This window comes from Pleurodeles waltl, chromosome 11 (assembly GCF_031143425.1).
Source record: "Pleurodeles waltl isolate 20211129_DDA chromosome 11, aPleWal1.hap1.20221129, whole genome shotgun sequence".
In the NCBI taxonomy this organism is placed as follows: Eukaryota; Metazoa; Chordata; class Amphibia; order Caudata; family Salamandridae; genus Pleurodeles; species Pleurodeles waltl.
The window spans coordinates 591,811,966-591,829,073 of record NC_090450.1 but is presented as its reverse complement, the minus strand read 5'-3'; the positions used below and the strand labels follow the sequence as shown (position 1 = coordinate 591,829,073).

The 17,108-nt window shown below is 42.9% G+C and overlaps 1 protein-coding gene across 2 annotated transcripts in view; it reads right to left on the bottom strand.

Moving 5' to 3' along the window:
* Nucleotides 1-3,818: 3,818 nt before the first annotated feature.
* FIGLA (folliculogenesis specific bHLH transcription factor) overlaps nt 3,819-17,108 on the bottom strand; it is a 166,956-nt gene continuing 153,666 nt past the window's right edge. For both annotated transcript variants that reach the window (XM_069215458.1, XM_069215459.1), the window contains exons 5-6: nt 16,073-16,134; nt 3,819-3,939 (exon numbers count right to left, since the gene is read on the bottom strand). In XM_069215458.1, coding sequence (XP_069071559.1) covers nt 16,114-16,134 — 21 coding nt within the window. In that variant the 3' untranslated portion in view covers nt 3,819-3,939; nt 16,073-16,113. The remainder of the gene's footprint in view (nt 3,940-16,072; nt 16,135-17,108) is intronic.

Below are 17,108 nucleotides of genomic sequence, written 5' to 3'. Positions count from 1 at the left end.
TTCTGCTTTCAATGTTAGACCACACTCATTCAGTCTCTGAAGAACTTGCCGAACTCTTGCATTATGTTCAGTTACATCCTTGCCATGTACTAAAATGTCATCCTGGTAAATCTTGATGCCTTGAATTCCTTCAAGAACTCTCTCCATGGCACGTTGGAATGCAGCAGCTGCAGAGACCAAACCAAAGGGCATCCGGACAAACGTGTAAGTACCAAAGGGTGTAATCAAAGCTGTCAAGTCTTGTGAATCTTTATGTAACTTAATCTGGTGGTAAGCAGAGGTCAAGTCAATGGATGAAAAACATTTTGCATTACTAAAAAGAGCTAGCATTTCGTTAATGTTGGGCAAGGGATAGTGATCTATTATCACGCATTTATTCAGCTCCCTCAAGTCAACACATAATCTCGGCTCGCCATTACCTTTTACTGCCATCACAACTGGATCCAACCACTCCGTGGCCGCTACCCTCTCAATTATTCCATCCAGTTCCAACCTTTCCAATTCTGCTGTCATTTTCTCCTTTACCATCAAAGGAACACTTCTCACCTTACTGACTACAGGAGTAACACCTTTTTTTATCTTGATCTCATGAACATATCCTTTCAAACAACCAAGCCCAGACTGAAAGAGATCAGGGAATTCTTGTTCATAGGATGGTCTAATGTCTACTACAGTATTGACACAGCCTAGATCTTTCAGTCTAACTGGCGGGGACTCATTTGGATCAAGATAAACTCTTAAATCTTTCTGGTGAGACCAATTGATCAGAGAATCTCCTCTGATGGAGATCTATATCTTGCCGGCTGTGAGTCTATCCAGGTATTGAATAGAACCTATGAAATAACCCAACAACTTAATAGGTTTACCACCATATCCTTTAGGGGAAATGTCTGGTTTGAACAGTTTTACAGAGGATTTCAGATGTTTTTCAAATAGACTCATAGGAATCAATGTGATCTTCGCCACTGAATCAAACATCATAGGAACACATACTCCCTCAATATGTACAACCTCCACCGGGCCAAATATTCCATTTTTTATATGTAAAACAAATTCTTTAGGAGAATCGTCATCTTCTAACATTATTTCCTGAACACCTTTGTTTTTAAATTGGAATTCTTGCAGCATGAAGTAACATGTCCCTTCTTACCACAGGTTTTGCAAAAAGCCTTCCAACCTACACAACCTTTAAAATTAGCATAGTGACCAAGCTCACCACACCTATAACATCTACCCTGTACACCCTTCTTAATTCTGGGGCTGCTAAAATTATCTCTTACTAGCTTCTGAGAGTTTGTCTTATCTTGTAAAAGTCCCCCTTGACTGACTAAATGAATTTCATCCTCTTTTCTACACGAACTTGTCTTCCTGATTTCGTCAAGACAAGCAGAGCTATGTTCATGTGTGTTAGGGATGGATACAACCTCATAAAGTGACGGATTGTCCAAAAGGATTCTTTTGCCTTGTCAATGTTGCAGCCCAACATGAATTGATCCCTCAACCTCTCATCTTTACTACTTCCAAAACCGCATGTAGAAGCCAATTTCCTAAGCACTGTAATGTATTCTTCTACAGATTCACCGGACCTTTGAAATCTTTTCCCAAAATGATACCTCTCTAAAACTGTGGACATTTTCGGTAAGTAGTGTAAATCAAGTTTTTTTTATACAGATTTCAAAATCGTTGGGATCACCAGCATCTTCAACTGTGAGCTCAGGAAGATTTTCAGAGACTTCCTGTCCTTCAGGGCCTAAACAATGCAACAGAAGAGACATTTTCCGCTCTGCACTAAGAGGTACCACAAACTCTAGCATAGTGTGCAAAAACACTTTTCCATTTCTTCCAAGGAATTTGTGGTTCTCCAGGAGAAGACAAAAAGAACGGTGGACAGGTAACATTCTGCATGTTTGTATGACACAGTGGAAGTGTCTAGGCAGTGAGTTTGTCACTGAGTTGGAAACACAATGTAAAGAAAACAAAATGTGACTGCCACTTAAATAAACACGTTGAAATAAGTATTCAATGTTTGCCGCTATAACCGTTGAGGAGGTACTTTATCTTAAGAAAATAGTCTATGAGGCTCAATAGATGTGTTGGAAGAAACACAGCAATGTAAGATGGCTGCCGCTATAACTGTTGAGAAGATCCTTTTTTCCACTTGTTAATATCCACAATAAATCTCAAGATGGCCGCCAGAAAAGTCAGTTCCCAATTAAGTAAGATGGCTGCCAAAACGTCCAGTCGTACGTCGTCCGACGTCCAGATGCAGCTAGATGCACTCCGCAATGCGCGTGTGTAGAAGTCAAAAGGAAGCACCAGAAGGACGGCACGTGTCTCGGGACAGCGCGTACCAGCTGGTGAACAAAAGTGCACTTCTCGAAGACAGTGTGTGCCAGACCGGCGCGTGCCTAAAGCTGCAAGCGCGTGCCTCCCGGTGAGCGAGGCAGCATGTGTGAAAAACAGCGCGTGCCAGCTCGGTCAGTAACAGCGTGTGACCAAAACCGAGGTGTGTCAGCCCGGGTAACCAGCAATGTACGCCTGGCACGAGTTCACAAAAGGTAAGCCGCCACCAGGAACTGCAGCGCAGCAGAAAATACAACAAGTAAGAGTCAATTGGAGTCGCACTGTACCAGAATGGAAAGTTGAGGTGTTCGGATCACGACTAAATGAGTTTCACCATACTCGTCGCCAGTGAAAAGATAAGTAGACTCAGCTTCTTTGATGAAATTGATGGTTATATTTATGTGTCTGCTATAGATTAACACCTCAGCCTACAGACGATCCTCTTCCCGTTCTTCTCCACTCCAACTGTCACTATCACCTAGGAGACCCTAGCATTCTAAGAAATACAATCTAAACCTAGAATGCCACACCCAGCAAGAATGAAGTCACAGGCAGCACCTCCCCAAACACGGAGAGGCAGTTTCTGCAAACTGTGAAATCTGAGTCTACGTGTCTAGAATCCAGCTAGTGTGCTAGCAGGCTGCCTCCTTACAAGAAGGGTTGGAGCGCTCGAGTGATCCTCCCTTCAAACCGATGTTTATACCCTTGAACAGGGATTGTAATATAAATAGGGGTGTATTTAAATACACAGACTACAACCACTTTAATTTTCTTTAAGCAACAGCACAATCAATGCTTTTGTTAACAACGCTGGTACCATCTTGTGCTACAATAAAAATTCATAATTTCAAGAGTGACCGAACCCCAGACCTCAATACTGGAGTTTACAATGCTTGAAAATAGGATGTCCAGTTAAACATTGCCAGTTATCCTAATACATTTAGTCAGGCATCAACTTACTAACATCAGTGTTGGCAGCCAACTTTTTGTTATTTCTTGATACGTCATGAATAGCACCACAGATAAATTTCTAGTGTCAATTAACTCATCATCAATATACGTTTGCGTTAAATTCAATAATCATAACATATCAGTACTGCACGTTGTTCAGAATCACCAAAGCTACAACGCATTTTGGAGCAAACTTCACGTTTAACATTAAGTTAATGTACGTAGGGGCAAAACATATGTACTCAAATGTCAAGCCAAGATCTATCAGCAGAGGAACTCTGATAAACGTATTAGCAAGACGACTGTGTGAGATCAAGTGGGCTATCAAAGAGTAAGCTGACATGGGTGGATTTTGGTTCTCATAAAATAGATGAGTATCAAGAAATTCTTCTCTTAAAATAGATGTGCAAGATGAAATTAGTCTAGCCTCTAGATTTTAAAGGCTGGTATTTCTGTACATAATTTACTATAATGTTACTAAGCTAATAAAGCAACTGACAAACAATACAATGAATACAATGGAATGCCGAGATAAACATTTAATTAATATTATATATTTACATAAAAATAAATAACATAAACGTCATCCAACAGTCTTCCTCTTTTAAGGAAAAATCCTGCAGGTCAGATCCAGAAAAATGTCTCCTGGAAAAGAGAAGCATCAACCTTTTAGTGTACAATAAGCATTTATACAGTTTTCAGATTTTAAAACATGTAAGATTATGACTCATCTAAACTATGCTGAAATGGCTGCGTTTCTAGGAAAATCTAAAGTTTTTCCATGTTCAACAAAATGTTACTGCTCAATTTTAATTTCCCATTCCCATATACAAGTGTTTATGGATGCACTGCTATTCTTTTGACCATTTCACTTTAGTGATACTGTACTACACTTGAACACTGGCAGAATGAAAGCAAGTATAGGTTTGTATTCAAAATGTCCAATACCATACTGACAAACACACCACCCTTTAAAGGCCTTAGTGAAAAAATAACAATCTATTTTGTCAAAATAGCTGATGTGATGCAAGCCCTTAAGTGCCAGGCTAAGAAAGATAACTCATGTTTACAAGCAAAGGGTAAACTCTACAATACAGCACGAGTTCTCCTTATGACTGAAAGGATAAGTCAAAAAGTAGAGAACACACAGAGAAGTACAGCAAGTGGTTACTAGGTACTCAAAGCGTTTCTTGAGCATGCTGCATACTTCTAATTACTGAACGCTGTTCTGAGCACACAATGTGAAACTCTCACTCGTCTGCATGTATGTGGCATTTGTGCATTATTCCAAGCTGAAAGACAGCAGAGCGCTGTATGGGAGATACAGTGGGTTAATCTAGGTAGGGCCTGCTGCCTTCTGTGAGGAGAGATGAACTATTTACTGAGCCGCAAAGAAGTGTTCTTGAGCGGGGCACTGGGAGTCTGTGGGGGGAGGATCCAGGAACACTGTCTCCCCCAGAGCATTTCAGGCAAGTGGGTGCTGCCGTAGACATGACAGGTGTGTCATTGGTGGCCTTAGCAAGGGGTGGGGCTAGAGTAGGTTTTAGGTGTGTACAGTTTGTGGGATGGCCTCTTTGGCCGTTGTCACAACAAGAGGCAGGTCAGCTAGTCAGTTTTTGTCCAGTCGGGCTAGGCCGTGAGAGAGTCAAGTTAAGATAGATGGAGCGGAGTTTATTGTGTTGTAGTATAACTACGTGCCCAATTGTAGATGTCAGGAAATAGGGGAGTGAAGGGATTAAACGTTTTACAAGAGGAAGGTAGGGAGGATTTAATAAAAACAGGAGTGCTTGGGAAAGTTGTGGATGGTGTGAGCAAACAGAAGAGAGTTTTCAGTGGACAGTGTTACTGCGGCGGTGATAGCTTGTTCACAGCCATGGCAAAAATCTTAAAAGCATGTGTGAAATCTGCAGAAAAATCAGTATTTCCACAAAGTATTGAGAACTCCCCACTCCCGTCAAATCCAGGATTTTTTGTGGGCACTAGGCTGAAGGGAAGGATGGGTCCAAAGTGACTGTCCAGATGAGAAATCAAGCTCGCCTTGAGGATTATCTGGGTGCCAAGCAAAATGGAGTTGCCAGTACTAGCTCCAGAGCGAATGTGGTGCTGGATGCAATGCGAGACACAGGTGAGAATGTGGATGACATGGTGTCGGATGATGTTATTGCTAAAGGTGCGAGTGCTGCAGCAGGGTCAGGTGATGACAGAGGTCATAGAGTTGGCATTTTTCTTTAGCCTTCAACGCAACTGCCTGACAATGTTCCCGCTTGGCGTAGATCCAGAATAGACAGACAAGATCTGTGCCCACAGTTGAGATCGGGTAAGCTACTTGGAATGTCTGATAATGACACTGGAAAAGGGTGTGGTGGGCAAAACGTTTTAAGGATGATGCCTGTAGGCATCGGGAACAGTCCAGAGCAAGCACGTCAAATTACGCCTAATCTAGGCGGTAAGGAAACAGTGGGTATTGCTCAAATGTTAGTGAGCGAAACACAGGCGAAGTACAGCCATTGCATGGGGCGCCTGCTAGTCAAGAAGGTAAGGAGTCCTCTGCAACTGTTGACAAAGGGGTAAAAGGTGACGGTGTTAAAAATAGTAAACTTCCCTACATGGAGATCTCTCTGTCTGTGGGCTCTCATCCGACAGGTTACCAAGGAGAAGATTTGAAAAGGGGAGTTTGTTGATTTTTTCAAATTATTACACCTGGAGAATCAGACAAAAGATGGTTCAAAGTAAGAATAATGGGAGTTAGTCAGGAGGTCTAAGGTGCCTACCAATATTGAGAATTGGAAGTCAGCGTTCCTGGTTTGTCAGTGTTTTTTTGCAAACACCACCTGGAGCAATGCGTTCCATTATTCAAGTGTATGGATGTTGTATGGAGGGGGCAAATCAATTATGGTGGTTTTGCATGGTTTCGCAATGACGAAATTCTGCACTCATCTGGCAGTGAATCTAGAGACAATGGGGAGATATTGATCATTAATATTGATAATGAATTATGGATTAAATGGTCGACGCCAGCAAAACCCATGCCTCTACTGCATGCGGCAAGTGGTTGACCGGTACCATATAAGCCCTTTCTGGGCTATTCCACCCCGATGGGGGTGCGAGGATCAGGGAGAGGTAATTTTCCTCAGAATGGAGCATGTTGGTCATTCTACAGAGGCTTGTGCACCCGGACACAATGTAGATTCAGACATGACTGTGCAAACTGTGGGGGGTGGCATCCAATTACATAATGCTGTGATAACCTACAATATATGTGGCAAGGGGGCACAGGTGAGGCAGAACACAGCAAGCGGTTACAAGAAAAGGGGCCTACGCCAATTAAATATTTTCAGAGCTGGTACCCTAACCAGACAAACCAAAAAAAATTGGGGGGTTCTAAGGATGGCTTTAAGTTATGTTATCAAGGACCGAGGCTGCAGGGATGGGCAATATATATATAAAGTCACTCTACTCACAGGGAGGCAGTCAAAGCTAAATTGGTAAAATAAGTTTTGGAGGGTAGGATTTTGGGCCTATTTTATGAATGGCCTTTGTGGACCATCATTTTTTAGGTCTCTGATCTGCCACACCTGGTAATAAATTTGGGGGACCACAAGCTTACGAGGTCTTTCATTTAGTTAGTGTTTCATTTTTCACTGATTTTTTGTGAGCACCGGATGTCCTTCCCAAACCGTATGCTGAGGTTTTTAAAAGCCACAGGCTGCCATTTTAAACCAAAGCAACCCAGGGTCACTGGAGAGCACAATATATTCATGGAAAAGACTTCCATTTTTTAACGCTTCAGAGTGTAGCCAGACACCCGAGAATATTTATCAATCTCAGACATGACATATGGGATTGCAATATCTACATCTTAGGTAAAGATTAGTACATCATCACCGTAGACTGGAACCAGTTGTCTGCCGGACTGAAAATAAATACCTTTGATGTTGTCATTATGTGACAGAGAAAAGATTCAATTACAAGGAGGGATAAAAGTGGTGAGAGTGGGCATCCTTGTCTTGTACCCCGTTTTAGGGGACAAGAGTACAAGAGATTACCATTGATTCTGACCTTAGCTGATGGATTAGCATATAGGACCAGGAGGGTAAAGGTCTTGCCTAGGCAAAATCTATTTAGCACCGTTCGCAAGAAAGACCAAGGGATCTTGTCAAATGCCTTTTCCTGTTATCCAATGCAATCATTGCGGTAGGGGAATAAGAGGACTGATCCTTATCAAGTGCATGACAGAAGACCCGGATGTTATCTGCTGCTAGGCGGCCTTTCAAGAAGCCAGTTTGGTGAGGGGATAAGTTTTGGGATCACCTTTTCAAGTCTTTGTGCTAAGATCTTGGCGTATATTTTACAACTGGTGTTAATTAATAAGATAGGACAGTAATTCTTAACATCTGTGGTATCCTTGTCCTCTTTCAGTAGAACAATAGAAATTTCAGAGAGTAGAATTTTGCGGAGTACCCATCTGGGCTTGGGTACTTTCCTGCTGGGAGAAATTTTATAGCTGGGCGGATTTCCTCCATTGTGAATGGGGTGTTAAGGAGTGATCTATCCTCTGGGGATGCGGTTGGAAGGTGGCAAGAATTCAGATATGTAGCACAGTCTGACTGTATTATTAAGTTAGGTGGTTATAGGTCTGAAATAAAATTATGAAAGACCTTTAGAATGCCTTGTGATGAAGTGAGAGTGGTGCCTGCTGTATTTTTTATTTCGGAAAAGGTGGATCTAATTTTTGAGTATTTCAGATATTTAGCCAAGGCATTTCCGGCTTTATTTTTTTTGCCCATTTTTTTCACATTGGAGATTTCCACCCATTTCTGTGCTCTTTTGCTTAGTATCCGATTGTATTTATATTGTAGCTTACGTACTTGTGGGAGGTCTTTAGATCCCGAGGTGTCTCTTATGGATTTGTTTAGAGATTTAGGACCTAAATTACAACCATGGCAGAGGGGATTACTCCATCACAAACGTATTAAAAGTTCCATTATATCCTATGGAACTTGCAATATGGTGGACGGGATATCAGTCACGTTTGTGACAGAGTAATGCCCTCTGCCAAGGTTGTAATCAGGCTTTTAATCTCTAATTCTAGCAAAATGAGATGTTCATTAAGGGTTTTATTTGTCAGTGTTACGATATTCAGCAGGATACCTCTAAGACACGTGTGCGACATGGCCTCTCTGCAGGGTCACCCAGAAACTTTTGCCTTCCTCCTTCTCTTTTTCTGACATTTTTGCTGGCTTTAGAATTCTGCGCACTTTACCACTGCTAATCAGTGCTAAAGTGCATATGCTCTCTCCCTAAAACATGGTAACATTGGCTGATATCCAATGGGCATATTTAATTTACTTGCAAGTCCCTAGTAAAATGCACTACATGTGCTCAGGGCCTGTAAAATAAATTCTACTAGTGGGCCTGCAGCACTGATTGTGCCACCCACACAAGTAGCCCCTTAACCATGTCTCAGGCCTGCCATTGCAAGGCCTGTGTGAGAAGTTTTACTGCCACGTGGACTTGGCATTTAAAATTACTTGCCAAGCCTTAAACTTCCTTTTTTCTACATATGTCACACCTAAGGTAGGCCCTAGGTAACCCATAGGGAAGGGTGCAATGTAGGTAAAAGGCAGGACATGTACATGTGTTTTATATGTCCTGCTAGTGGAAGACTCCTAAATTCGTTTTCCACTGCTGTGAGGCCTGCTCCTTTCATAGGCTAACATTGGGGCTACCCTCATACACTGTTTGAGTGGTAGATTCCGACCAGAAAGGAGTAAATAGGCCATGTTTAGTATGGCCAGAATGGTGATAGAAAATCCTGCTTATTGGTGATGTTGGATTTGATATTACTATTTGAGAAATGCCAATTTTAGAAAGTGAGCATTTCTCTGCACCTAAAATTTATCTGTGCCCAACGCCTGGGCTGGGCTGGTTGACAGCTTCCTTGTGCATTTCACCCAGACAACCACAAACACCGGATGCTCAGTCACACCTGCACTCCTCTGCATACTGAATGGGTCTTCCTGGGCTGGAAGGGTGGAGGCGCCAGACACTTATATTTCAGAGGCTAGTGGCCTGCCCTCACACAATGGACTGCCAAACCCCCTAATGGGACCCTGGCAGACAGACCTGTACTAAAAGGGAACCTTGTGCACTTCAAAACCACTCTTTGAAGCCTCCCCCACTTCAAAAGCATTTTTGGGAATATAAACTGGGTCCCTGACCCCACCAACTCAGACACTTTTCTGGGACAGACGCTCTGAACCAGATACTGCAACCCACCAAGAGGAACTGCCTGGCTGCCCAAATGACTCACCTGGCTACCTTGCTGGCCTCTGGCTCTGCTGAAAAGTGCTCGCCCAGGGCTTGGTTTGAGCGTGCCTCCTGTTCCTGAAGTAACAGGGCCAAAAAGACTTCTCCTTCAAGGAAACTGCTTGTGCTGTGAAAATCGGTGCACAGACTGATGGAATTGACCCACAGCCTGCCCAGCGGTGAAAGAATCACCGCATCGCCGAACCGGAAGGATGCAGCCCGGCTCCCCAAGTGGAGATAGATGCAGCACCCGGGTTGCGATCATAACTTGGACGCACAGCCCTACCGGATCAACGCATCACCGAGCCGGAACGAATCAGCCCAACTTTCTGGGTGAAAAAAAGAAAATAAATAAATCGACGCATCGCCTGCCATGCGACAAACACTGAAGCATCGCCACACCGGATCAATGCAGCACCTGTGACTTCGTCCTGCATGCCCAGGATTTGCACGTGTTGTCCCTGGGTGTCAAAAGACCCCACATCACAGTGAGGATCCAAGACTGTGCGCCTGAAATAGACGCAAAGCCCTTGCAGCGTGGGAAGAATCGACGCATCGTCTGTGTGTGTCTGAAAATCTGACGCACACCTTCCTTTTTTCACACATCTCCTCTTCTGCAGTCTTCGTGTGTGTAATTTTGACGCATACCAGGTACTTTGTGCACACAAAAGACATTTGTTGATTTCTAAAGACTTAAGACTCTTCTTATCATTGCAAAAGTGATATTTCAAATTGTGCTTATCAAATCTTGATCGTTTTGACCTTAATTTAATCAGATAAATATCTTATATTTTTCTAAATCAGTGTGGTGTATTTTTGTGGTGTTTTCACTGTGTTATTGCATGATTTATTGCACAAATACTTTACACATTGCCTTATACGTTAAGCCTGACTGTCAGCACCAAGCTACCAAAGGGTGGGCACAGGATAATTTAGATTATGTGTGACTTACCCTGACTAGGAGTGTGGTCCCTACTTGGACAAGGGTGTATACCTCTGCCAACTAGAGACCCTATTTCTAACATGTTTTTAGGTCATCCCATCTGATCACATCCAACGTGTTGTCTGATTTATTATCTATTAGGAAATGAAGCATTGCTGTTATAATCTTGGACATGGAGGAGTAGTCCTCTAGAAGTGTGTGATTGAGACACCATACTTTAGGGGTGGGAGGGGGTGGAGCTGTGGAGAAATTGAGGTCTAAAATAATGCATGCATGATCGTGAATTATAATGGGTTCCGTTTTGGGAGAAGGGGACAAAAGCTTTGACGACTAGAATATAGTCAATCCTCGTAAAGATGTGATGCAGGGAGGAGAAAAAGGTGTAGTCGCTGGCTGAAGGGTTGGATAAACTTCAGATATCAACTCGATTGTTATCTTTGCTAAATATGTTCATCTAGGTGTGTGATTTGCTGCCATGCAATTTGTGGGAGGAAATCCCATCGAGATTCCCATCCATTGTGAGATTGAAGTTGCCACCTACTACAATGTTAATGCTCTCAGGGATTTTGGAGATACATTTGGCTACATTCTTCAAAAAGTCTACTGAATTATCATTCAGTGCGTAGATGTTTACAATGGGCAGTTTTTTTTTATTCTTCCTTGAGATTCTGGTGATCAGCCAGCAGCCCTGGTGGTAATACGTGTGATTTTTTTTTTAAAGAATCAGAGCTTCTGGAGAATACGTGATGACTCCTTGTCTAGTGCTGAGGAGAGTAGGGTATCAGCTAACCAGGGGTAAGAGAATCTGGCATCCTTAATATACTCTATATGGGTCTCCTGGAGCTTGATTATGTCCCTCTTCAGTTTTTTACAGTAGTCAGCAATCTTTTTTTCATTTGACTGGGTGTGATAGACCTTTGGTATTTAAGGAAATGAATCTGAGGTCAGCAATTTGTTGGGCTGGGTGTTTCTTTATGGCTTTTAATAGGGTTTGTAAGTAACTAGTGTAGTGTGTGGAGGTTATATGAAGGGAACATGGTAGAGTGCAGATTATAAATATGATTCTGTGTACTGGTGTTAGACCCTGTAAGAGTACAGGAAGCAAAATAGTGCTGAGTGATGAGGCACCTCAATCGCTCGTGTGAGGCGGTGACAGTAGATGTACTAGAGCCCGCATGGCTGTTCTGGATAGGGGATGGGGATAAAGGTTGGAAATAGAGAAGGAAAAGGGAGAAAAGGAAAATACAGAAGAGGAACAAAAAACACTTAACCACCATCTCAACCGGCAATGTGGGAAGACCACAATACCCCACCTCAATTTAGAACGTAAGAAAGGAAGGCCAAGAGACAGTCAGACCTCGGGAGCAGATGTCACAACTCCATCTGTAATTAAAAACAAAAACCCAATGTCAACAATTGATAAGTGATAGTATGCAAAGTGTTCGATTGGATGACGAGTAACATAGTGCCGGAATCAATATAACCTGAACAAAACTACTACTACTACTACAGAGTCGCTGATGAGGTCTGAGGTGTCCTATATGGACATTCCTGGAAGTGACGAATGTTTGAGGAGAAGATATGCTGTTGATTGGCAACTGGCCCAGTAGACTCCATCAGGTGGATTGAAGCTCTCCAGATACTGATGATCAACACGTTTCCATTGTGAAATATGAATGCTGAGCAGAGATATGGAGTCAAGATTCCATTCCGGCTTGGTTGGAGGTATCCATGAATGCTTGGAGGTTCGCCAGGAGGTGAAGAACTGTAATTTATCCCTACAGAAGATGCAGAACTTGGCTGGGCCCGCGAAGGGGGAATGTATATTTCGGTCTCAGTGCTTGAAGTGTTAAAAAGCCTTTCCTTGTAGAGGTGGTCTCTTTGCAGTAATCCTGAGATAGAGATTTGCGACCCATTCCACAAAATGTTGCATTTTGTGCATGTGGGCAAGGATTGTTTTGGTGTGGCAGTACTGCAGTGGGCGAAAGATCATTGGGTAAGGACGGGGGGTGGTGTTCTTCGAAGAGTTAGGAGCTTTACCGGATGGGAGCCTGTGGGTTTGTTTGATTTCAAAGTCTTTTTCGAAGCTAAGGCCCAGAATGCGTGGAATACATGCTTCCAGAAACTCAGCACAGGAGTTGCCGTCACTTTCAACATTTTTAGAGAGGCCGGATATGCGCAGGTTCCCTCTGCGTTTGTGGTATTCAAATTCTGAGATCTCTCTTCTCATTTGCTTCATTGATTGGTATGACTAGTCCAATCGTTTCTCGGTTGAAGAGTTAGAGTCTTCTAGTGAGCTGATCCTGAATTCTGCTTCTGTGATTCTAGCAGAGGCGCCTTTGAGGTCTTCACGTACTGCTTGAATGTCCTGGTGCAAGATGCTGGTGTTGGCTTTAGTGTCTTGGTCTAGCTCGTGCAGGGTCCAAGGCGCTGTATAATGATTTCAATGTTGGACAACATGTCACCTTTTGATATGATCGGAGAGTCCGACTCAAGGACTCTGGTTTGGGTTGCTTATGTGAGGCTTTATTGTCCTTCTGGTCCTTATGTTCTTTGTTTCCTTTATGGTCAGCCATGATGAGGCACAGGCGTCAGTGTCACCAGGGACGCTGGTGATGGCAGGTCAATGACCGGTGTTATGATGTTGCACTGCCTGAACAGCTGGGGTGCTAGAGCTCCTTGGATAGTGATGTGTGGATACTAGAGTGTCAGCAAGGGTGGGCAGTGCCGTGCTGGTGGGTCCTGGAGTTCAAATATCAGACCAAGTATTCTGAGAGTCTCTGTATTGCTTTGTTTCTTATTTCCGTCGTTAGGCAGAGGTAGCTCCCCAAAGTTGCGCCTTGAAGTACACCGCAACGCTAATGACGAGGGGACATTTAGTTTGGATCACCTCAGAGGGGAAGAGCTGGAGAAGTTCCCAGAGAGTTGCATTGGGATGGAAGAGATTTAATTTGCACTGCAGTTGTTTTCTGTTAAGTGAATTTCAATGGAATCCCTATTTGTTGAGCCGGTGGTTTAGATGCAGGATGCACCTTCTGAGGGATTCTATGGACCATGGTGTGGTTAAGAAGATCAGGCAGCCGGACATTGCAGGGACAATAATGGCAAATTCACAAACTTGTTCTGGAGGCAAATGGTGGAGGAGCAGCGGCTGCCATCTTAAGGTGAGGCATCTGGCTTTTGATATTCAGTAGTGAAGTCTATAGCAAGATGAAGCAAAAGATTTATTTAAACAGACAGCCAGTTTAAGGGAGCAGGTGAGTTTATACCAGCCGCGGAGGCAGCGCTTTGTTGTAATTATGGCTTGTGGGGAGAAGCTGGTGTCAAACGGCCCACATGAATTTAATGCGCGCGTAGGTTACAAGAATCGCAGAGGCCGCTCGCTTGAAACCGCGCCTGTCCGAGGGCTGGACACGCAGGAGTTATCCAGGTAAGATCCTCAGTAATGCACGGGGTGGGGAGGAAAATCGCAAGCTCCAGTAGAGCGCAGTCAGTAAACAGTGTGTGGTCGGAGGATCGGGTCCAGTTGTGGCGACTGGAGCTGGCGCTGCAGGATAGCTCATAACAGTACCTTTATCGGGCCGACATTTGGATTGCTGTAGTAAGAGGAGGGAGCAGAGCATTCAGATGAAGTCCTGGAGCTTAGGCATGATGGGGTCCAGCAACCGGGGAGCAGCAAGTGAGAAGCAGTGATGTGGCGGAGTGCTCCAAGCACATAGGCGCCATTTTGCCAGTGATCCAGCAGGTGTGGGGAGAGCAATGCATGCGGGGCAGCTCACTTCTGTCGGTCACCTGGCAGTGCCTTACAAAAGTTCAGGAAATATAATCTATGCTGGATTACATAGTTGAGCGGGTTTTGGCGGTTGGAGATTAGGACTGGGATAGATGGATTGCGGAGCAACCTGCTCAGGTAGCTATTATTCTCGGGCACTAGCCACACACCCCCACCCAAAAAATACTCTACTTAACCAACCTTAAAGCGTAACGTGCCTGTCTCCAGAAAACCAAAGCCTAGCAAGGACGTCCTTGACAATTCAGTGTGCCTGTAGTAGTATCAGACTCGTGTATCTATCTGGTGTTGAGCCCCACAGAACTCGCCTCACGGAGAGGGAGACCAGAAATTAAATAATGTGTAGGGAAGGGAATAGCAGGATAAAATGGGCAACTACGAAAGAGCTGAACCCCACAGTAAAAAAACACCAAGACACGTGAGAGGGAAGAAAGAATGGGGAGGGAGCAAGAACAAAATAAGAAGGGCACAGGCTAATGAGGAAGAAAGAACGCAAAATTTGCACAAGAAAAGCTAAAGAATGAACACAACATAAACCTTTTAAATTGAGCTATTTTCAAAGAAAGTGAGTCAAATAAAATGCAATCCGGACAGTTTGATTCAATAAAAATATACACTGACTTGCCTACTGAAACACTAAATAAAATCTAGGCCAGTGGTCTCCAACCAGTGGCCGGGGGCTCCTGGTAGCTAGGTAGCTCCCTGGAAGTAGCTCGCGGAAGCCCATTCCAGTAGGTCCAAGCGAGGGTCTGGGCACATTCAAGGAGATAGTGATTCAGATTTTCAGACCCTTGGAGTCCCAGCCAGACAAACCGTTATCTCTCAACACTAATACAAATACACACTGTGACAGTCCGCTGCAACTGGATTGTCTGCAACATTACTACGTTTTCCCTCCCAGTGTATCAATGTTGAATAGAGATTGGTCGTGTTGTGCATCTCGCTCTGTCAATCACTGTGTGTAAATTGATAATCAGCCATAAAAGAAAGGCAGAAGAAGCAAGTGTAAATTTCCTTTGGTGGGGGCTGCAAGGAGTGATAGTAAATCTATATGGGAAGGTCAGAACTGGAATGTTATTGAACATGGTCATCTTTAGAGGTGTGCGATAGCCGCCTAATTTTCTTTCGTTCGCAAAAGAACAAATTACTGAAATGCAAATCCATCATTTAGAGCTATATTTTAGCGGAAAAAGTGTGTCCTTGTCAATTTTTGATGCTAAAATACAATTTTCGCAAAAAAGCACAAAAAACCCAGCTGTTGCAAACAGGTGCTTGAATCTGTCTGCTTGCATTTATCCAGCACTCCAGCACAATGCAATTACATGACGTGCCATAATGCTATAATTTTAATGCTATAACAAGGGTAGTTTTAAATTACACTGATGTAATTTGAATTTTACCCAGGCCTAGTCATTTTCTAACATTGATAATATTCATGAGTAGCTCTGGGTGATATTCTTTGACCGAAAGTACCTTCGGCCAAAGAAAAGTTTGGAGACCCCTGATCTAGACTCTTTTAAAATGTCATAAACAAGTATATATTGGCACTAGTATTCCCCAGCAGAAATTAAAAATTCCAGCATTATCTACAGCTCACATATGTTTTAAACCATGGTGGCTGCATCAAGATGCGCAGAAACAACACGCAGTGGTAAAATGCATTATGTTCTGAAGTGTGCAACCAGTTTCATGCTACATCTTGCTTAACAAGTCCAGATGTCTTTACTGATACATACCTTATACTAAAGGGAAAAACATTACTCGTAGCAACAATTCGCTATCGGTTTGTTTGAAATACCTAAAATAAAGCACACAATAATTAAAGACATGTAGCAAACTTTCTTTGAAACAATCAGTGAGGTATACTGTACATGAGCGTTGTGTTTTGTATATAGGGTACCACCATCTAGAATTGCTTCCAGATACAACAAACACACAGGTCTGCCATCAACCAACTAATTCTAGGGTCATAACACGGAACCTGGTAAACCACCAGACAACCCACTCCTGAAACAACTGAGAGAGCGTAGTTTAAATATTACATATGCTACACGTGAAATGCTTATATTAAAAGATCAATAATGCTGCATAGAAAACTATAATAATTAGAGTAATGCTTAAATATGCATCTGAAAATTCGATTATAACGTGTGTGGTCACAATTCGATACGTGAAGCTAACAATGATAAATAAAACTGTTCATGCTATGGTTTATATTAACATTTATGATATTGCATTGTATAGAAAAATCTCTTAGGCCTTAAAGTTAGCGTAAGTTGAAGATTTAGCTGTGTAGCTCTCATATTAAAGCATATTTTCTTTTTTTCAGTGTGCTGATTCGTAAAGGGCCATGACCCTGCAATTGTTCTTTTTCTTCGTTTTATGTAACAAATTCCAGCCTGTTCCCATCCGCATGCTAGCTACCTTAGTATGAGTTTTATACAGATTTTGAAACAAAAGTAAATGAAAGAATGTACAAGGACATTTGACCATGGATAAAAGGAACTCATGACCCGAGAAACGTGCCAAAACGGTGAAGTAACCCCGGATGTGCCACCTACGAAGACGTCAATTATAAAGACCAATCAAAGTGTTATAAATTATCGTGGGGTGACAATTGGGATTACTTAATGTATAATTTGATAGGTTAAAGATAGTGGGGTATAGTGAATATCCAATAGAATTTGGGGGGAAGTAATACGGAAAGGGATAAAAACTCACGACACAGAAGGGACGGGGGAACTAACTAGGGAATGCTGTCGATTTTATCCA